Source organism: Oryctolagus cuniculus, chromosome 1, assembly GCF_051225735.1.
Source record: "Oryctolagus cuniculus isolate XC-2025 breed Fujian yellow rabbit chromosome 1, ASM5122573v1, whole genome shotgun sequence".
Taxonomy (NCBI): Eukaryota; Metazoa; Chordata; class Mammalia; order Lagomorpha; family Leporidae; genus Oryctolagus; species Oryctolagus cuniculus.
This window is the reverse complement of record NC_142867.1, coordinates 8,197,848-8,220,000: the sequence shown is the minus strand read 5'-3', so window position 1 is coordinate 8,220,000 and position 22,153 is coordinate 8,197,848. Positions and strand designations below refer to the sequence as shown.

Below are 22,153 nucleotides of genomic sequence, written 5' to 3'. Positions count from 1 at the left end.
TCACCGTTTCCCATAGTGTCCATTTCACTTCAACAGGTTTCCTTTTTGGTGTTCAGTCAGTTGTCACCGATCAGGGAGAACATATGGTATTTGTCCCTTTGGGACTGGCTTATTTCACTCAGCATGATGTGTTCCAGATTCCTCCATTTTGTTGCAAATGACTGGATTTCGTTGTTTCTTACTGCGGTATAGTATTCTAAAGAGTACATATCCCATAATTTCTTTATCCAGTCTACCGTTGATGGGCATTTAGGTTGGTTCCAGGTCTTTAATCTATGTTGAGTGGATTTTTGTGTAAGGTGTAAGGTAGGGGTCTTGCTTCATGCTTCTGCACGTGGAAATCCAGTTTTCCCAGCACCATTTATTGAATAGACTGTCCTTGCTCCAGGAATTAGTTTTAGATCCTTGATCAAATATAAGTTGGCTGTATTGTTTGGGTTGATTTCTGGTGTTTCAATTCTGTTCCATTGGTCTGTCCATCTGTTTCTGTACCAGTATCATGCTGTTTTGATTACAACTGCCCTGTAGTATGTCCTGAAATCTGGTATTGTGATGCCTCCGGCTTTGTTTTTTTTGTACAAGATTGCTTTAGCTATTCGAGGTCTCTTGTGCCTCCATATAAATTTCAGCACCAATTTTTCCAGATCTGAGAAGAAGGTCTTCGGTATCTTGATTGGTTTTGCATTGAATTTATAAATTGCTTTTGGGAGAATGGACATTTTGATGATATTGATTCTTCCAATCCATGAGCATGGAAGATTTTTCCATTTCTTGGTATCCTCTTCTATTTCTTTCTTTAAGGTTTTGTAATTTTCATCGTAGAGATCTTTAACGTCCTTGGTTAAGTTTATTCCAAGGTATTTGATTGTTTTTGTAGCTATTGTGAATGGGATTGATCTTAGAAGTTCTTCCTCAGCCATGGCATTGTCTGTGTATACAAAGGCTGTTGATTTTTGTGCATTGATTTTATACCCTGCTACTTTGCCAAAATCTTCTATGAGTTCCAACAGTCTCTTAGTAGAGTTCTTTGGGTCCCCTAAATAAAGAATCATGTCATCTGCAAAGAGGGATAGTTTGAGGTCTTCCTTCCCAATTTGTATCCCTTTAATTTCTTTTTCTTGCCTAATAGCTCTGGCTAGAACCTCCAGAACTATATTGAATAGCAGTGGTGAGAGTGGACATCCCTGTCTGGTATCAGATCTCAGTGGAAATGCTTCCAACTTTTCCCCATTCAATAGGTTGTTGGCTGTGGGTTTTTCATAGATTGCTTTGATTGTATTGAGGAATGTTCCTTCCAAACCCAGTTTGCTTAGAGTTTTCATCATGAACGGGTGTTGTATTTTATCAAATGCTTCTCGGCATCTATTGAGATAATCATATGGTTTTTCTTCTGCAGTCTGTTAATGTGGTGTATCACATTGATTGTCTTGCGCACATTAAACCATCCCTGCATACCAGGGATACATCCCACTTGGTCTAGGTGGATGATCTTTCTGATGTGTTGTTGCATTCTATTGGCGAGAATTTTATTGAGGATTTTTGCATCTATGTTCATCAGGGATATTGGTCTGTAATTCTCTTTCAGTGCTGCATCTTTTTCCGGCTCAGGAATTAAGGTGATGCTGGCTTCATAGAAAGAATTTGGGAGGATTCCCTCTTCTTTGATTGTTCTGAATAGTTTGAGAAGAATTGGAGTTAGTTCTTCTTTAAATGTCTGGTAGAATTCAGCAGTGAATCCATCTGGTCCTGGGCTTTTCTTTGTTGGGAGGGCCTTTATTACTGTTTCAATTTCTGTCTCAGTTATGGGTCTGTTTAGGTTTTCGATGTCTTCCTGGTTCAATTTAGGTAGGTTGCATGTGTCCAGGAATCTATCCATTTCTGATAGGTTTCCCTGTTTGCTGGCATACAAGTCCTTGTAGTACTTTCTGATGATTCTTTTTATTTCTGTGGTGTCTGTTGTTACATTTCCTTTTTCATCTCTGATTTTATTGATTTGTGTCTTTACTCTTCTTTTTTTAGTTAGTTGGGCCAATGGGGTGTCAATTTTGTTTATTTTTTCAAAAACCAGCTTCTCGTTTGGCTGATTTTTTGGAATGTTTTCCTTGATTCAATCCTGTTGATTTCTACTCTGATTTTAATTATTTCTCTTCTCCTACTAGATTTGGGTCTGGTTTGCTGTAGGTTTTCTAGATCCATGTGGTGAATTGAAAGCTCATCTATTTGGTGCCTTTCCAATTTCTTGATGTAGGCACCTATTGATATAAACTTTCCTCTTAACACGGCTTTTGCCATATCCCATAAGTTTTGGTATGTTGTGCTGTTATCCTCATTTACTTCCAGAAAGTTTTTGATTTCTCTTAATTTCTTCTATGACCCATTGTTCATTCAGGAGCATGTTGTTCAATCTCCATGTGTTTGCGTATGCTCTAGGGATTCCTGAGTTGCTAATTTCCAACTTCATTCCTTTATGGTCTGAGAAGCTGCATGGTATGATTCTAATTCTTTTGAATTTGCTGAGACTTGCTTTATGGCCTAGTATGTGGTCAATCCTAGAGAAGTTTCCATGTACTGCTGAGAAGAATGTAAAATCTTTAGCTGTAGGATTGAAAGTTCTGTATATATCTGTTAGAACCATTTGGGCTATAGTGTCATTTAAATCTACTGTATCCTTGTTGATCTTCTGTCCTATTGATCTGTCCGTTATCTCTCTTAACGGTTTTTGTGGTAAAGTTTATGGTGTCTGATATTAAGATGGCTACGCCTGCTCTTTTTTCATTTCTGTTGGCATGGAATATCTTTTTCCAGCCTTTCACTTTCAGTCTGTATGGATCTTTGTTGGAAAGATGAGTTTCTTGTAAGCAGCAAATAGATGGGTTTTGTTCCTTAACCCAATCAGCCAATCGGTGTCTTTTAACTGGACAGTTCAGGCCATTCACGTTCAGTGTGACTAATGATAAGTGGTAACTTTGCCCTGCCATTTGCCAAAGATAAGTTCTAATATATGCTTTGAATTCCCTGTGATCTTTTGCTGTGAGGTTTCCTTCCTTGGTTTCCTTCCTTTACCTTCTTTCATATTGATGACCGTGTTTCTGTGTTTCTGTGTGTAACACATCTTTAAGCATCTTTTGCAGGGCTGGACAAGTGGCAACAAATTCTTTCAATTTCTGTTTGCTATGAAAAGTCTTTATTTCACCTTCATTCACAAATGATAGCTTTGCAGGATATAATATTCTGGGCTGGCAGTTTTTCTCTCTTAGTACCTGGGCTATATCTCGCCATTCCCTCCTAGCTTGTAGAGTTTCTGATGAGAAGTCAGCTGTGAGTCTGATTGGAGATCCTCTGAGAGTAATCTGACGTTTCTCTCTTGCACATTTTAGGATCTTTTCTTTATGTTTCACTGTGGAGAGTTTAATTACAATGTGTTGTGGTGAGGATCTCTTTTGGTCGTGTTTATTAGGGGTTCTGTGAGCTTCCTGTACTAGGATTTCTCTGTCCTTCTCCAAACCTGGGAAATTTTCTGCTAATATCTCACTAAAAAGGCCTTCTAATCCTTTCTCCCTCTCCATGCCTTCAGGAACTCCTAGAACCCGAATGTTGGTTTTTTTAATAGTATCCTGAAGATTCCCGACAATATGTTTTAGATTTCTAATTTCCTCTTCTTTTCTTTGGTCTGACTGTATCCTTTCCTGTTCTCTGTCTTCTAAGTCCGATATTCTCTCTTCTGCTTCACCCTTTCTGTTTGTAAGGCTCTCTATTGTGTTTTTCATTTGATCTATTGAATTCTTCACTTCAGTCACTATCCCAGTTTCCTGTTGTGCTAGTTGTTTCATTTCATTTTGATTCCTCCTTAATATTTCATTTTCACGAGAGAGATTTTCTATCTTGTCCATTAAGGATTTCTGTAGTTCAAGAATTTGTTTTTGAGAACTTCTTAATGTTCTTATCAATTTTTTGAGCTCTGCTTCTTGCATTTCTTCTATGTCATCATCCTCATAATCTTGAATTGGGGTGTCTTTTTCATTTGAGGGCTTCATGGTGACTTCCTTGTTTTTATTACCTTGGTTTTTGCGTTTGTTATTTGTCATATTGGAGATATTTGGTTTCTTCACTGTGGTGCTTTTTCTTGTTATACTATGACTCTAGATTAAGTGGACTATCTGTTTTTGATGGAGCCTTAGGGCTTGAGATGGGTGTGGCCTGAGAGCTCTGTTTGGTGTGCTGAAGGTGACACTCCCAGGTTAGGCGTGGTAAACCTCTCTCTCTCTCTTTCTTTTTTTTTTTTTGATTCAAAAGGGAAGTTATTCTGCACAGCTGAACAAAGTTGGAGGTAGTTAGCAGGCAAATGATATACCCACAGGAGCCAGAGATTGGAAGCTCTTTCCCAAGGACCACACAGGGAATCTGTTCAGCCCTCAGAGTGGGCTCAAATTCTCCTTCAGTCTCCCACTGGGTTGCCAAAGTTACGGAATTGTAGCGTCTCTGGAGAGTGCTCACGTGAATTCTGTGAGTTCTCTCCCCCACCGTCTCTTTTTTCACAGTCTCAGTTCAGTAGCACCACAAATTTACTAGGTCCTGATCTCCTGTTAATTCGCCCCACCCAGAGTCAGGTTTTTCTGCTAGGCTCAGGGCCGGTGCAGACCTGAGGTCGCTCTGCTTATGACGTATGTCCAAGATGGCGCCTGCTGTTTGTCTTGCTCGCCCTTGAGAGGTGAGCGGAGAGAGAGAAACCCGTGTCCGTACCAGTCACCTGTTTTTTTTTTTTCCTCTCTCTCTCTTCCAGTTAGCCTGGTGAAGTTTCCCCCCCGCCCCCCGGGGGTCGTTCCCTCTAGTCTCCTCTCTCCGCTTGCCTGCCGTTGTCTCGGGCTATTGAGGTTCGGCTCACCTCGCGTTCCAGTGCTGGTGTGTTGAGTCTGCCGCTGGTGTCCCGAACTGTGGGCTCCCACGCTCTCCACGCAGGTCCGCTCCCCTTCCAGCGCCGATGTGTGGACTCGGAGCCCTGGACGTCCCAAGTCTCCCCACTGTCTCTCAATATTTTTAAGAAACCAAGAGTACAGGAATTTGGAAACATTTGTTTTTTACATTTACCAATAATTTCTTATAATTCTACTTAGATCATCTACCACACTAACTATGTGATGAATGTATTTATTGTTCTGCAAACAACAATACTAAAAGCTAATTATACTGCATAGGAAGCAATAAACATTGCATCACAGGTTTACCTGTATTTTTTTTTTTTGCTAAATTCTTTTTTAAATTATTTTTTTCTATTTTTTCAAATTTTTCTTGATAAATATGAATTTCAAAGCACAACTTTTAGATTATATGGTGTTGGGTCATAGATTTAGATCTTTATTCCATGTTTGTGGATTTTTGTCTAAGGTGTAAGGTAAGGGGTCTTGCTTCATGCTTCTACATGTGGAAATCCAGTTTTCCCAGCACCATTTGTTGAATAGACTGTCCTTGCTCCAGGAATTAGTTTTAGATCCTTGATCAAATATAAGTTGGCTGTAGATGTTTGGATGATTTCTGCTGTTTTTATTCTGTTCCATTGGTCTATCCATCTGTTTCTGTACCAGTACCATGCTGTTTTGATTACAACTGCCCTGTAGTATGTCCTGAAATCTGGTATAGTGATGCCTCTGGCAGTGTATTTGTTGTACAGAGTTGCTTTAGCTATTCAAGTTCTCCTGTGCCTCCATATGAACTTCAGCATCATTTTTTTCCAGATCTGAGAAGAATGTCTTTGGTATTTTGATTGTTATTGCATTGAATCTATACACTGATTTTGGGAACATGGACATTTTGATGATATTGATTCTTCCAATCCATGAGCATGGAAGATTTTTCCATTTTTTTGTATCCTCTTCTATTTCCTTCTTTAAGATTTTGTAATTCTCATCGAAGAGATCTTTGAAATCCTTGGTTAACTTTAATCCAAGGTATTTGATTGTTTTTGTAGCTATTGTGGATGGGATTGATCTTAGAAGTTCTTTCTCAGCCATGGTATTGCCTGTGTATACACAGGCTGTTGATTTTTGTGCACTGATTTTATACCCTGCTACTTTGCCAAACTCTTCTATGAGTTCCAATAGTCTCTTAGTAGAGTTCTTTGGATTCCCTAAATAAAGAATCATATCACCTGCAAAGAGGGATAGCTTGAATTCTCCCTTCCCAATTTGTATCCCTTTCACTTCTTTTTCTTGCCTAATGGCTCTGGCTAAAACTTCCAGAACTATATTGAATAGCAGTGGTGAGAGTGGGCATCCCTGTCTAGTACTGGATCTCAGTGGAAATGCTTCCAACTTTTCCCCATTCAACAGGATGCTGTTTGTGGGTTTTTCATAGATTGCTTTGATTATATTGAGGAATGTTCCTTCTATACCCAATTTGCTTAGAGTTTTCATCATGAAAGAATGTTGTATTTTATCAAATGCTTTCTCTGCATCTATTGAGATAATCATCTGGGTTTTCTTCTGCAGTTTGTTAATGTGGTGTATCACATTGTTTGATTTGTGAACGTTGAAGCATCCCTGCAGAGTAGTATAAATCCCACTTGGTCTGGGTGGATGATCTTTCTGTTGTGTTGTTTACCCAGCCATTAGACAAGAAAAAGAGAGCAAGTCAACAAGATGTGATCGTTGTAACTGTAAATGCAAATATGCCTGAGCATTTTGTTTTATATAAAACACATGATATTATATCTAAAGGGAGATATAAGCTCCAATACATTAATACTGTGGGACTGTAACACCACACATTCATCAAGGACAGATCATCCAGACAAAAAATCAATGAAGAAATCACAGAACTTATAGAAACTATTGACCAAATTGATTTAATATATTTACAGAACATTCCTTTCTACAACTGGAGAATCTACATTTTTTTCGTCAACAAATGGAACCTTCCTTGATTAGACTATGGACCACAAAATTTATCTGAAGAATTCTTAATGAATCAAAATCATATCATGTGTATATTCACTACAACTGCAAATCAACACAAAAGCAGCTGCAGAAATTATGCAACTACAGGAATATAAACAGCATCAATGAACAATGGATAACTGAAAAAATTAATAGAAAATTTAAAAATTTCCTTGAAATTAATGAAAATAAAACATCATATGTTGAAAAGTTGGTCCTCGGCCGGTGCCGTGGCTCACTAGGCTAATCCTCCGCCTTGCGGCGCTGGCACACCGGGTTCTAGTCCCGGTCGGGGCGCCGGATTCTGTCCCAGTTGCCCCTCTTCCAGGCCAGCTCTCTGCTGTGGCCAGGGAGTGCAGTGGAGGATGGCCCAAGTGCTTGGTCCCTGCACCCCATGGGAGACCAGGAGAAGCACCTGGCTTCTGCCTTTGGATCAGCGTGGTGCGCTGGCCACAGTGCGCTGGCCGCGGCGGTCATTGGAGGGTGAACCAACGGTAAAGGAAGACCTTTCTCTCTGTCTCTCTCTCTCTCTCACTGTCCATTCTGCCTGTTAAAAAAAAAAGAAAAAGTAAAAGAAAAGTTGGTCCTGGTGCCAGCTTTGTGGTTCAGTGGGATAAGCCACTGCCTGCAAAGCCAGAAATCCACATGATCACCAGTACAAGTCCAGGGACTCCAGTTCCAATCCAACTCCCTGCTAATGCACTGGGCAAGCAGCAAAACATGTCGCAAATGCTTGAATCACTATCCTTAGGTAGACCAGTACAGTGGAGAAGGCACATTGATTAAGCTACACTGCTAGAATTTATGTTAGTATTCTATGGAAGCAGAAAGGAACCTCAAGTTAGGGTTAAGTGACAATTAAGCAACTGAGTGCTAACTGAACCTTTGCTGTGTTCTTTCAACAGGAGGCTGGTGGAGTCTGCTCGGTGGCTGATTACCACCAATCAGCTAGCTGAGGGCACCAAGGCACTTAGAAGAGTTGCACACATCAATGGAAAAGAGAGTGCTGGAGAGATCCTGACCCTTGAGGTGATCTGGAAAGGGGAGCTAAGTACTGGGATAAAACCCATGAACTAACAATCACCCTCATCTGGGTTTCTGAGGGAATGCAGGCTAAAAATAAATTTTGTGAGTGGGGTAATGCATCTCTATCTTGTTTCCCTATGGATTCATAATTTTATAGAGGGGTCACTGAAAAAAATTGATCTTTCCTGTTGCTAAGAATTTGAACAGAGATATTGCAATTCATTGGCATACGTGCACATAAAATTGGAACATAGATGTTGCAATTCCTGGGCATAAGTGCACATGGTAGTTTGAATCAACAGCTAAATATCCATACCTTGGACATGTAGTAGGAAATATTGAAAAAAATTCATTTCCCACTTTAGTCCCCTTTAGGATAATCAGAGCCTATAAAACAAAGGATTGTGTTTCATACAGAAGATGACATTAAAAGCATACTTTTGACTTTCATATATTTATTCAGTAATTCATTAAAAATTTCTAATGTACTACCTATAAGCCACGTGGTGATCTACATAATGTGGATATGGCAGTAGGGTAGATGATGGTATTTATATTCTCCAAATATGCAGAAAGAATTCTGAGCAGGATTTCTCTTTTTGAAGTTTCCTTCCTCATCTCTGGAAGCCAAATCTTGATGTGACTCATCCATGTGCTTGTTCACTGACTCATATAAAAACATTTATTTAGCTGCAGTACACCAGCTGGGTAATAGATACTAGTAGGTGCATAATTCAGAGTCACTGAAATCAGTAACTTCCATCTTATAATTGGACACAAAATTAATAATTAATTGTATAGAACAGGTGTTAAGATTATATACTAGTAATTTTGATAGGACACAAGATAGAATTCACTCTAGCTTAATGGGTTAGGAAAGGATTATGAGTTAGCTTTTAAAATGTAAAAGAAAGGCATTGCAACATCACAGAAACTGATTGGTAGCTGTGCAGCTGATAAATGTCCCATATCAACCATGAAAGAAAGCAATGCCTTGTAGAATAAAATGTTCTTCAAGGAAAAAACAAAGTTCCTCCCTCTGATCCAATGAGTCCATTTCCCTCACATGATAAATTGCCACTTGCCCATTGTCCAGGAAAAACTGATATCATTATTGCTTATATTCAAAGTCTATAATCTTAACATTTAAATGATGCCCCAATGAGGATGAGACCACTTATGTGCAGTTCTCTAACTACAGCACTTTTGTGCCAGAGACCAGCTCCAGCCAGTCCACGGCCCCCAAGGTGTGAGAGGTGTCAGCACTCGAAGAAACGAGAGACACACTCACAGCAAGGCTGATGGCATGGCTCTGGCTCTCGAGCACCAGACTTTATATCATAAGTTAAATAATGATTCTTTTTTTCTCACACTAACAAGTCTGTTGTCCATTTTTTTCTAATTATAATTTCTTTGATTTTCAAGGGCATATTCAGAGCATGGGTTACAATCACAGACAGGTACAAGATAACAGGCTGCCCACACAAGCCAAGGCCTGGAGTGCTATCCAGCTTTGCAGAAATTGGCTACACAAGCTAGGATAGTACCTTCCTAATCTAATCTTTATTAGAAGCCCCAAGTTCAAAGCAGGCCCTTTTTAAAATGTATCCCCTCTTTGCAGTTCTTTCTGTAATTCTTTAACTTCTTTATTGTACTTATTTAAAGGTTCACTTAGATATTCTACAGTTTTGACATCCTAACCATTGTAGTATTTGTAGCATATATTGAATTAAAGCTTTAATAACATTTATCTTTATTCTAGTGGGAAGTATATACCAGGGAGCCTGTTGCCTTTTAATTCTTTTCCATAAACAGCTCAACCTTGCATAAAGCATTAACCCTTTCTCCTACACTAACAGTCTGCTTGATTAAAATTCTACAAAGCAAGGCCAGCGCCGCGGCTCACTAGGCTAATCCTCCGCCTTGCGGCGCCGGCACACCGGGTTCTAGTCCCGGTCGGGGCGCCGGATTCTGTCCCAGTTGCCCCTCTTCCAGGCCAGCTCTCTGCTGTGGCCAGGGAGTGCAGTGGAGGATGACCCAAGTGCTAGGGCCCTGCACCCCATGGGAGACCAGGAGAAGCACCTGGTTCCTGCCTTCAGATCTGTGCAGTGCGCCGGCCACAGTGCACCGGCCGCAGTGCGCCGGCAGCAGCGGCCATTGGAGGGTGAACCAACGGCAAAGGAAGACCTTTCTCTCTGTCTCTCTCTCACTGTCCACTCTGCCTGTAAAAAAATATGTAAACCTTAATACTAGTAATATTCTTGTTTATATAAGGGGGGGATGCCACAAAAGATAGCCCACAGAGAGCTTTTATCTGTTCATACATTCGCCAGCGCCTTCATCAGCCTGGGCTGGGATGGCCATGAGACCAAGAGTCCACAAATCAATCCAGGTCTACCAAGTGTGTGTCATGAATCCAATTACATTAGCCATCACCATTGACCCTCTGGAATCTGCATTAACAGAAAGCTGAATACAGGAGAATGAGCCAGTGCTAGAATCAAACCCAGGTACGCTGATGTAGGACACAGGCATCTTAACCACTAGTGTACACCCCCATTCCAATCTTGATGTCAGAGTTTAATCTCTGGAATTGATGGTACCTTATTATTGCCATTTAATGCTAAATTCTATTAATTATTATTTTTCTTGAAATTTCAAAAATCCTAGATCAACATGCATGCCAGTGCATCTGTCCCACCACTAACCCAACCTTGTTCATCATCAGTGAAATTTTTAGTAATTGAATCACAATAGCACACTCCAATGAGCAACAGATATGGGAAATAGTCTAGCTCTAGTATCATTTTGTGAAATAATAATTACTTTCTTCTGTTTTACATACATTTCATGATGACATATGATGCTTTGGGTAAATTGTAGATAACTTCCATGAAATAGAAGTGTTAATTTAATTTCTAAAGTGAAGCATAACTGCACATATTAATGGGGCATCATTAGAAGTTTCAATACATGTTTAGATTGTATATTGCTCAAGTCACCATGATCTTATCTATTTCCTCAAAGCTTTATCATTATTTTGTTATAAAAACATTAAATTCTTAATCTCTGCCTTTTATTTTTTGGGAAATGCATGATTGAACTTCAAACATTTTATAGAAAATGGAATTGAGTATAGTTATTTGAGTAAAAAAATTGAAATTCATTCATATCAAAGGTCTTCAAAGAGCTCATAGAAAACGTGTATGATGGAAAAACTATGCATGGATTTCCAAAGTTTTTTCATCAAAATAATTTATCTTTTAATTTCTTTTTCACAAGCCATTTGAAGCACTTTTATGTAATATATTATTCTTACCTATAGTTGCAACTGCACAACAGAACACCAGAATTTATTTCTACTATGGTACTTTAATTTCGTGCTTGTGGACCAATTTTTTCTGACACAGTAAGTCACATGTTAAGTTCAGGGATAAATTCTAAGCCAATTTTTGAAGCCCTAGAACTAACTCTTTTGGTGTTAGTAAAGTTCGCCTCTCATAGAACTTGCCTAAGCCAAGGTCACACTGTATCAACATATTCCCTGCACTTTTCACTGCCTTTAACTCTGCACTCCATTAATGATGGGAGGCTACATGCCTATCATACTTAGACAAAGATGTCTTGGATCCAAATGATGAAGTGGATGTAGTTTTCAGAAAGAAAAAAAAAACCACTGACACATGCATGCATTTTGTGCATTTTGCAAATCAACAGGCTGTTGATGCATGAATTCATTTCTGGGATCTTGATTCTGTTCTATGGTCTATATATCCATTTTATATCATTTTACTTAAGCTCTGTATTAGCTCATTAAATCAGGAATTGTGGTGCCTTAAGCTTTGTTCTTTGTTGCTCAAAATTGCTTTGGCTATTCCAGAACTCTTATGCTGCCATATAAACTCTAGCCTTTTTTTGTTCTCCAAAGAATGGCATCTGAATTTGGGTGGCAATTCTTTTGATCTGTAATCATATTAGGTAGTATGGATATTTTGATAACAGGAGCATTAATTCTTCAAGTCCATGAATATGGGAAGTATTTCCACATATTTGTGTCTTCTTCAATTTTTTTAATGAATGTGTCATCTTTTACACTGTGAAAAACATTTCTGATCCTTGGTTGAAAATTTTCTGGGTATTTTTCATAGTTTTAGTTAATGGGATTTATTTTATGATTTTCTGCCCTTCCTAAGCTCAATTTTTAGCAGGCTTTATTCCTATGCAATTCATCTGAGTTCCCATTTCCCACTACACCTTTTGGAACTTTCCACACAAGAGGTAGATTACTGACTGCCCACGTCCCCCTAGACAGAAGGGTCCATGAGTATAGTGAACTCTGGATCTATCTCATCTTCCAGCACTCACCACTACACTCATTGACATCTCATAAACGCTTGTTGTTGTTTTTGTTGTCAAAGTTTGTGAGGTCCACCATGCAGGAGGAGATGGACAAAGCCTCAACCAAACCATCCGTGGTCGAGGTGTTCCAGGCACCCAAACTGCGCATGAGGATTCTCTACCTGAGCTTCCTGAGGTGAGTTACACTGGGTGATGGTCATGAAGAATTCTTATGTTGCCTTACCTTTGTGCGTTTTCAAGGTTCTCAAATTTTTGGTTCTTTATTTAAATATATTCTAAATATAATATTTATAAACACATTCTAAATGTCTTATCTCAGTCTGGAAATTAAAGGATGTGTTTTGATTAAATTTTTATCATTTTTATTTCTATTAATGTAAAGAGAACATATTTCACATATTTCATAGGTACTTTCTAAGAAGATATCCAAATTCCCTCCCTGCTCAGCTCCCTCCCTGAATCCCCTTGCTCCTTCCTATTTTTTTCTTAATACAAAAACCTAACTTCAGTCCAATCAGTAATCACAGGCTTAATTTAACACTAATCATAATATTCACCAAGTAAAAAGTAGGAAGACCACAGTTCCACAGGAGTATACACAAGGGCTAAAACAACAACCATATTATAAGATATGCATTTCATTCCAACACATTTTTGGCATTCTATATTAACAGCCACATATCAGAGACAACATATGATATTTGTCTTTTTTTTTGCACTGGATTATTTCAGTAAGCATAATGGCTTCTAATTGCTCCATTTTGTAGGTAAAGACAGGACTTCTTTTTTTTTTTTTTGCTTAAGTAGTATTCCACAGTGTGTGTGTGTGTTTGTGTGTGTGTGTGTGTGTGTATCATATTTTCTTTGTGGATACACTGATTCTATATCTTACCAATTGTGAATTGAGTTGCAACACACATGCGGGTACAGATCACTTTTCAAATGGTGGATCTATTTTCAGATTTCTTCCCTAATATTTATACCAGATTACATTACTACCAACAGTGGGTTAGGGTACCTTTTCCCCACATCCTCACCAACATTTGTTATTTTTTGATTTGGAGATGATAACCATCCTAATTGGGGTGATGTGAAACTTCATTGTGATTTTGATTTACATTTCCTTGATGCTTAGAGATACTGAGTGTATTTCATGGTTTTTTTTGACAGGCAGAGTTAGACAGTAAGAGAAAGAGAGAAAGGTCTTCCTTCCATTTTTCTTTTTTTTATCCAGGGTATTTTTTTAAACTTTTATTTAATGAATATAAATTTCCAAAGTACAGCTTATGGATTACAATGGCTTCCCCCCCATAACGTCCCTCCAACCCGCAACCCTCCCCTTTCCCACTCCCTCTCCCCTTCCATTCACATCAAGATTCATTTTCGATTCTCTTTATATACAGAAGATCAGTTTAGCATACATTAAGTAAAGATTTCTACAGTTTGCTCCGACACAGAAACATAAAGTGAAAAATAATATATGATTTTTTAAATGATGATGAAATCAGATCAGACCTATTGTCATGTTTAATCCCAGTGAGAGTCAAGTTGGGAATTGATAATTTTTTTTTTTTACAGAAGATCAGTTTAGTATACATTAAGTAAAGATTTCAACAGTTTGCACCCCCATAGAAACACAAAGTGAAATATACTGTTTGAGTACTCGTTATAGCATTAAGTCTCAATGTACAGCACATTAAGGACAGAGATCCTACATGAGGAGTAAGTGCACAGTGACTCCTGTTGTTGACTTTACAAATTGACACTCCTGTTTATGGCATCAGTAATCTCCCTATGCTCCAGTCATGAGTTTCCAAGGCTATGGAAGCCTTTTGAGTTCCCCGACTCTTCTCTTGTTTAGACAAGGTCATATTCAAAGTGGAGGTTCTCTCCTCCCTTCAGAGAAAGGTACCTCCTTCTTTGAAGACCTGTTCTTTCCACTGGGATCTCACTCACAGAGATCTTTCATTTAGGTCCTCTTTGTTTTTGCCAGAGTGTCTTGGCTTTCCATGCCTGAAATACTCTCATGGGCATTTCAGCAAGATCGGAATGCCTTTAGGGCTGATTCTGAGGCCAGAGTGCTGTTCAGGACATCTGCCATTCTATGAGTCTGCTGTGTATCTCACTTCCCATGTTGGATCACTCTCCCCTTTATTTATTCTATTGGTTGCTCTGTGCTGATCCGAAGCCAGGAGCCAGGTGCTTCCTCCTGGTCTCCCATGTGGGTGCAGGGCACTTGAGCCATCTTCCACTGCACTTGTGGGCCACAGCAGACTGCTGGACTGCAAGAGGAGCAACTAAGAGGTTTTATATAAATGTGATTTGTTTCCAAACATCTATAGGCAATCTGGTTGTTGTTCATTTGTATATATTTCTATTCCTTTACACTTCGGCTCTGGTTTATTGAAGACTGTTTTAATAACCCAAAATATATTCTATTTTAGTAAATACAAATATTTTGAAATATATTTTCTTTTTTTTTGAAAGTCAGAGTCAGACAGTGAAAGACAGAGACAGAGAGAAAGGTCTTCCTTTTTCCATTGGTTCACCCCCCAAATGGCCGCTATAGTCGGCGTGCTGGGCCAATCCAAAGCCAGGAGCCAGGTGCTTCATCCTGGTTTCCCATGTGGGTGCAGGACCCAAGGAACTGGGCCATCCTCCACTACACTCCCTGGCCACAGCAGAGAGCTGGACTGGAAGAGGAGCAACCGGGTTAGAACCCAGGGTGACGGCGCTGCAGGCGGAGGATTAGCCTAGTGAGCTGTGGCTCCAGCCAAAATATATTTTCCAATGTTACTTTGTAATGATCTATATATACACCAAATCATTCAAATGGACTAAGATGTTCTATAATACACTGCTCTATTTCATCATATTGGAATTTATTTCCACACTTCTGGTCTGTGGGCCAGATTTCTACATTCTATATACTCAGTCAGGAAAACGAGAAGAGCTAATGGTAAACAAAGAACTAACCAGTGCTAAATATAGGACCCCAGGCAAATAGATGATCAAAACAGATTCCTTCCCTGGACACTTTTGAATGGATTTTTAAAGGCCTCCAAATGTCATTTAGCCGTTCTCTCCATTTCTTGTGATATAAGAAATGCATTTTCCTCTGACTGCTGCACACACATTTCTCTCTATGCCCTGCAGATTTGCCTGTGTATTGTGTACAGCAATTGCCTCACCCCAACGCCTTTGTCTTCTTCCTTCCTCCCATACAGCAATTCAAATGACTCAAGGCCAGGACTCTGATCTATGAACAAATCCATAGGTCCTTGCCATATATTACTGGAAGTGCACTTAGCTGCCACTCTCCTTATCTCAATTCTGACACTTTAGATTAGAAGTTCAGTGGTAATAGCTCTTAGGTTGCTTAAAACTATCAGGTCTCTATATCCTTCAATACACACGGAAAACTCTTACCTGTAAGAGTCCTTGCAGCCTCACACATAAGGATTAATGTGAAGGTTTCCACACGGAGGAGCAGAGAAGAGAATCTCACAAGATGCTGCAAACATAAATAAATAAACACTCCCTGATTTCCAGCATTTAACCCTATTTTTGTTCAGTTCCTTATAATGTCAAATGGAGTGATGAACTCAGATTGCATATTTTTCTATACGATAGTTTCAATACCTTTTACTGGAGTTTGGGTACCTTAGGTACCTCTCTCCTGTGCCCTCGGCACAACCTGCAACAAACAGCTTATTTTGAAGTCATGTTTCACCATAATTTTATACGTAAATCATTGTCTTAAGGAGAAATATGATATGATGCAGTACAAAATTTTTTCTGTTACATTGATTTCAGCTACTTGGACAATATTTTCTTCAAGTATAGGTTTTGTCTTCAAAATTGTAAATTATATTCCTTAAGCTCTAAGCCTTATTAAATTTTTCTTTATTACTTTAATCACTTCAGGCTGGGAACCACTATACCCTTTTACGGTTTGATACTCAACCTACAGGAACTGGGGAGCAGTATCTTCATGTTCCAGATCCTCTTTGGAGCTGTCACATTCATATCCAGATGTATTATCCTTTTGATAACTAAATACATGGATCGTCGGATCAGTCAGTCGTTGTTTTCCTTCCTTGCAGGACTTTGCATTCTGGTCAACACCTTTTTGTTCAAAGGTGAGAGAGGCAGGAGTTTGGGGGAAGGAATTGGCTTCCCTCAGTCCTCAGGAATTATGTGGGTTTATATGTGGCCAAAATAAAACCATTGGCATTGAGAGGTGCAGGCTTGCTTGAAGTTAACAAGACAGCTTGAAACTGCTCCTGATAAAAAATCATTGGCATGTCTTAGGCTCCAGCCAAGCCAGTGTCAGCAAGGGGTGGCTCAGATACACAGGTGTCTTCATGACATGCAGGATGAACCTGGACACCAGTATTGACTACACAGAGCCGCTTCTCTACCAGTTACAGCACAGACTGTTGGCTAATCATGCTGTAATATACAAGGAAGGGGTCGGTCTTGCTGTTGTATCCTCAAACACGCACACAGTGCTCTCATCGCTTCTGTCTGGGACTCTTCCAGTGTTAAGGCTTTCCTGCTTGGCATTTCACTCACTCTTTCATAGTCATTTTTTTTAAGTTGCCATTTGAGTCACCATAAATGCAAAAGAATTTTAGGAGAATTTCTTTGACTACAGTGAAATAAAAATCCCTGCCTTCAATCAGATAACTGTATGGCAGGAACAACAAGAGAGTCTCATCTGGTTCAATTGATTAAACTGTTTTGTGTTCTGTGGTCCAGACTGATGGGCTTCGTTCCACCTCATGCAAATTTGCCGAGTAATAGAAAGCCTTCTCCATTGTTTAAGGTCCTTTTGATTATTTTTATTGAATGTTATAAGTTCCTTTTTGAAATTTTAGTATTAGTGTTTCCCAGCATCACATTGCCTATTTCCAAATAGGAGACCTAATTCTCTCCTGAACTATTATTCTAGAACGCTGTCTCTTCAAAATATCCACTCTAAATAAACACAATCTATTTGTTACTATTTGATAGAATACCTGTCTATATCAAAAATGGTTTCCCACACTGTTCATTCCAGTTATTACCTTTCCAGTTATATACAGTTTATATATCTAATATCTGTATTATAGATAACATATAATAATAAGTGACCTGTAATAATGGTATATACATTTATTATCTGAACATGCATCTATGTCTTAAAGAAAGTGCATAGGAAAATTAAGAAATAAAGTTACTCCATCATGGAGGAAGACTTAAGGCAACTAACTGAAATCGTTTCAATCGTTGTTTAAGCTATGACATTCTGCAGTCCACAGTCATCCATGTAGCAACCATTCCATAACTTCTGGGATGTGCGGTTTGTATATTTTAGGTCATACCTGAAACCACCCCCCACCAACCCTCCAGCAGAATTGTTCCATGTCTATAGGGAGGTTGACAGATTTCTTTATCCTATATTGTCTGACTCTCCTTGGTCCTCCTCTCTCCAGAAATGCAGACTCTACGTGTGATTTTAGCAACTGTGGGAACTGGTGCTGTTTCTGCTGCCACTGCTACTTTTGCAGTCCAAAATGCAGAACTCATCCCTACAATATGCAGGTATAAGTATTAGAAGGCCATATGTCTGCTTTCCAAATGAGACTTTTCTAGAATAATAGATATTTATTGATAAGTAGTAACTTCGCCCTGCCGTTTTCCCAAAGATATTTTCTAGTATATGATTTGAGCTTCCTATGATCTTTTTCTGGTAGGTTTTCTTCCTTTACCTTCTTTCATATTGATGGCTGTGTTTCTGGGTTTCTGTGTGTAGCACATCTTTAAGCATTTTTTGTAGGGCTGGATGAGTGGCCGCGAAGTCTTTCAATTTCTGTTTGCTATGAAAGGTCTTTATTTCACCTTCATTCACAAATGAGAGCTTTGCAGGATATAATATTCTGGGTTGGCAGTTGTTCTCTCTTAGTACCTGGGCTGTATCTCGCCATTCTCTCCTAGCTTGTAGGGTTTCTGATGAGAAGTCAGCTATGAGTCTGATTGGAGATCCTCTGAGAGTAATCTGAAATTTCTCTCTTGCACATTTTAGAATCTTTTCTTTATGTTTCACTGTGGTGAGTTTGATTACAACGTGTCATGGTGAGGATCTCTTTTGGTCATGTTTATTAAGGGTTCTGTGAGCTTCCTGTACTAGGATGTCTCTGTCCTTCTCCAAACCCGGAAAGTTCTCTGCTAGTATCTCACTAAAAAGGCCTTCTAATCCTTTCTCTCTCTCCATGCCTTCAGGAACTCCTAGAACCCGAATGTTGGTTTTTTTTAATAGTATCCTGTAGATTCCTGACAATATTTTTTAGATTTCTAATTTCCTCTTCTTTTCTTGATTTGACTGTATACTTTCCTGTTCTTTGTCTTCTAAGTCCGATATTCTCTCTTCTGCTTCACTCATTCTGTCTTTAGGGCTCTCTAATGTGTTTGTAATTTGATCTATTGAATTCTTCATTTCATTATGATTTCTGTTCACCAGCACCGTTTCATGTTCTACTACTTGCTTCATTTCATTTTGATTCCTCCTTAATATTTCATTTTCATGAGAGAGATTTTCTATCCTGTCCAGTAAGGGTTTCTGTAGTTCAAGAATTTGTTTTTGAGAATTTCTTAATATTATCAATTTTTTGAGATCTGCTTCTTGCATTTCTTCTATCTCATCATCTTCATAATCTTGAATTGGGGTGTGTATTGCATTTGGGGGTGTCATAGTGTCTTCCTTATTCTTGTTTCCTCAGTTTCTTCATTTGTTGCTTGGTATTGTGGCAATATTCTTTGGTTTCTTTGCTGTAGTGGTTTTTCTCATTATACTATGACTCTGGATTATGTGGACTGTCTGCTTTTGATGGATATTTAGAGGTTGTGATGGGTGTTGCCAGAGAGCTCTGTTTGGTTCTTCAGGGTTAAGGTTGTGCCAAAGGTGACTCACTAGGTTATTCTCTCTCTCTCTCTCTCTAACTCACTCTCTCTCATTTTTTTTGACTCAAAGGGAAGTAATTCCACACAGCTAGTGGAATTGAAGGTAGTCGATGTATGAAATCCGGCCCCTGTGGTTATTCGTCTGCTCTACGCAAGGACCACACAAAGGGTCTATGCAGCCCTAAGTGTGGTCTCAAATTTCTCTGCAATCTCCCACCGGGTTGCCAAGGTTAGCGAGTTTGTGTACTCCATGAGTTCTCTCGCCCACCCTCAGATTTTCACAGTCTCAGTTCATTAGCTCCACACCTTCACTAGGTCCTAACTGTAGGAATCAAACTGAAAGGTTTAGATGTCAGAGGAATAAATGGTGATACAAATGAATGCAACAACTAATAACCAATAATTATTAAAACTAAGTTTATACCAGAAAATGTGCTATGTCCAACAATGCATCATTTCACTAACCTTGTAAACCACTCTACAAATTGGTGCTACATTGACGTCTACCTCAATAATGATAAAATAGAATTTTCAAGCAATTGCCAAAATCAAAAATCAAACAAGGAGAAAGAGAAGCAAATATCACTAATAAGGGCTTGCTGGGTATATAATAATTGTTTCAGTTTCACACAATATAAAATCAAGTTGATAAATAAGATGTTGCATGTACATATCTCTACAAAATTTTCTCTGTATTGTTATTTGCACACAAAGGTCAACAGTTGCAGGAATCCATAATGTGTCCTCAAGAATTGGGGCAGTACTAGCGCCCCTCCTGATGACCTTAGTGGTGTATTCTCCCCACCTGCCCTGGATCATCTATGGAGTCTTCCCCATCCTTTCTGGCCTGATTGTGTTTGGCCTTCCGGAAACCAGGAATCAACCTCTTCCTAACACCATTCAGGATGTGGAATAGGAGTGAGTAAATCCTGTAGCTGTCACCAGAGTGGGGAGCAGCTGTGTCAATAGCACTGCCATGGGGAAAGGAATGACCCTTTACGGTTTTGTCCAAGTGGGCTCAGACCAGGGTTGTTTGTCTCCATGTCCTTGAATTCACTGGCAGCCTTGCCCCATCCACAGAGGTGTCAGATTCTTTGTGAGGTTGTGAGGTTCTCTAGGTCACAGAGACCATTCTAGACGAGTAGGGTTAGTGATGAAATAGCCAAAAGTAGTCTCATTATGAATGGTTCATGCTCTCTACCCTTACAAGGATGACACACTCCTAAGGTTTTCTCATAAACTTACTAAAACTGAAATGCTTCACTCTCATCATGCCGCTTTTATCATCCATCAACCCAATGATGCTTGATAAAAATGGGAAAGAAACTCAGTTCTCCTAATGGATATAAACCTGTTCAGTGATTTAGTTAGAATTATGGGACTGGAGTATGGACAAGCTTCTTTGCAGAATGCCACTATGTCTACAGGAAGTTGGTCTGTTGGAATTTTGTGAGATATGTGCAGTTATTCTGTATTTCTTTGTTTCTTGACTTTGTTTTTGTTGGATTTCTTTTTCCAGCACAAAAGATTCGAGGAGAGTAAAGGATGATGATACTTTCCTGAAAACCACACAATTTTAAGGCATTCCCAAGAATCGACCCAAAGAAGAGCTAAATAAGGAGGAAAAAATAAAGCTTGATCCTATATATCTATAAACCAGTGAAAATATAATGTTCAAATGAATGCCTTTTACATTCATAGAACAAAATATATCAATTTTCCCAAAATAATTATTAGTTCTCAATTCCACAAAGCAGCTGTTTATATGGGGGACTAGTTGAAAGCTAGCTCCGAATTCATCTGCAAATTATTAACAGCCAAGGTGTCTTAGAAAAAGCAGCATTCTTTATTTGTTCTAACCATTGCACTCAGGGGTATTACCAAAGGAAATGAAATCATTATGTCAAAGAGATATCTACACTTGCATGTTAATTGCAACACTATTCCTAATTACCAAAATGTGGAAGCAATGTAAATGTCCAATAGATGAATAAATACAGAATAGTTTGTATAGATACTGAATATTATTCAGTTGTTCAAAACATATTATCCTATCATTTGCAACAAAAAGGATGGATCAGGTGGACGTTATGAGAACTGAAAATTGACAAGCATGGAAAGACAAATGCTGCATATCTCACTCATACATAGAGTCTAAGATAAATCGATCTCACAGAAATAGAGCATAGATGATGGTTACCTGAGGCTAGGCAGTTGTATGAGGGATGCAGGTGGGGAAATGCTGGTCAACGGATGTAAAATCAGTTATATAGAAAGAATAAGTTCAAGAGACCTGCTGTACAGACCTGTGACAAAAGTAGATAACAATATGTTGTATTCTTTTAAAATGCTGAGAGTGGGTGGTATTATAACTACAAAAATGATATTTTATGATGTAATTATATGTTAAGTAGCCAAATATAACCATTCTGTTATGCAAATAGACATTGAAAACTCGTGTTCTGTATAATAAGTACAACTACCTTTATCTACAAATTAAAAATAAGTAAATGAATTTGAAAAAGGGAACAGCACAATATAGGGTGACAAAAGTGGTCATACATGATAAATCATATGATGAATTTTTTGAAATTACAGACATCAGAATTTGCAATTTCAGAAGTGACCAGCAGTCATGAAAATTCCAGAGAAGATGCAAACATGTACAATCTATGAAATTTTGGCACCAAAAAATCACATCTAAGTTAAAAGATTATGTAATAAATAGTAGTAATTTCCATTTTGGAAATGGTTTATTTTGGTGGTGATAGGTTTTTTCCCTTGCATTCCTTCAGCTCCATATTTTAAGCAAATGTGAATCATTTGAATTATTATAAGTATTATCAAATATTAAAGCACAACTTGTATGGTAAAAGACTTCCAAATATATGTGT

At 38.7% G+C, this 22,153-nt stretch overlaps 1 protein-coding gene across 1 annotated transcript in view; it reads left to right on the top strand.

The window, feature by feature from the left end:
• The window catches only part of LOC100345537 (steroid transmembrane transporter SLC22A24-like), a 32,934-nt gene extending 12,095 nt beyond the window's left edge, over positions 1-20,839 (top strand). Inside the window, 7 exon segments of the mRNA XM_089302834.1 lie at positions 1,817-1,834; positions 7,835-7,958; positions 12,374-12,489; positions 16,242-16,456; positions 17,795-17,903; positions 19,974-20,177; positions 20,779-20,839. Of these exon segments, the coding sequence (XP_089158960.1) occupies positions 1,817-1,834; positions 7,835-7,958; positions 12,374-12,489; positions 16,242-16,456; positions 17,795-17,903; positions 19,974-20,177; positions 20,779-20,839 (847 nt within the window).
• The last annotated feature ends 1,314 nt before the right edge of the window (positions 20,840-22,153 follow it).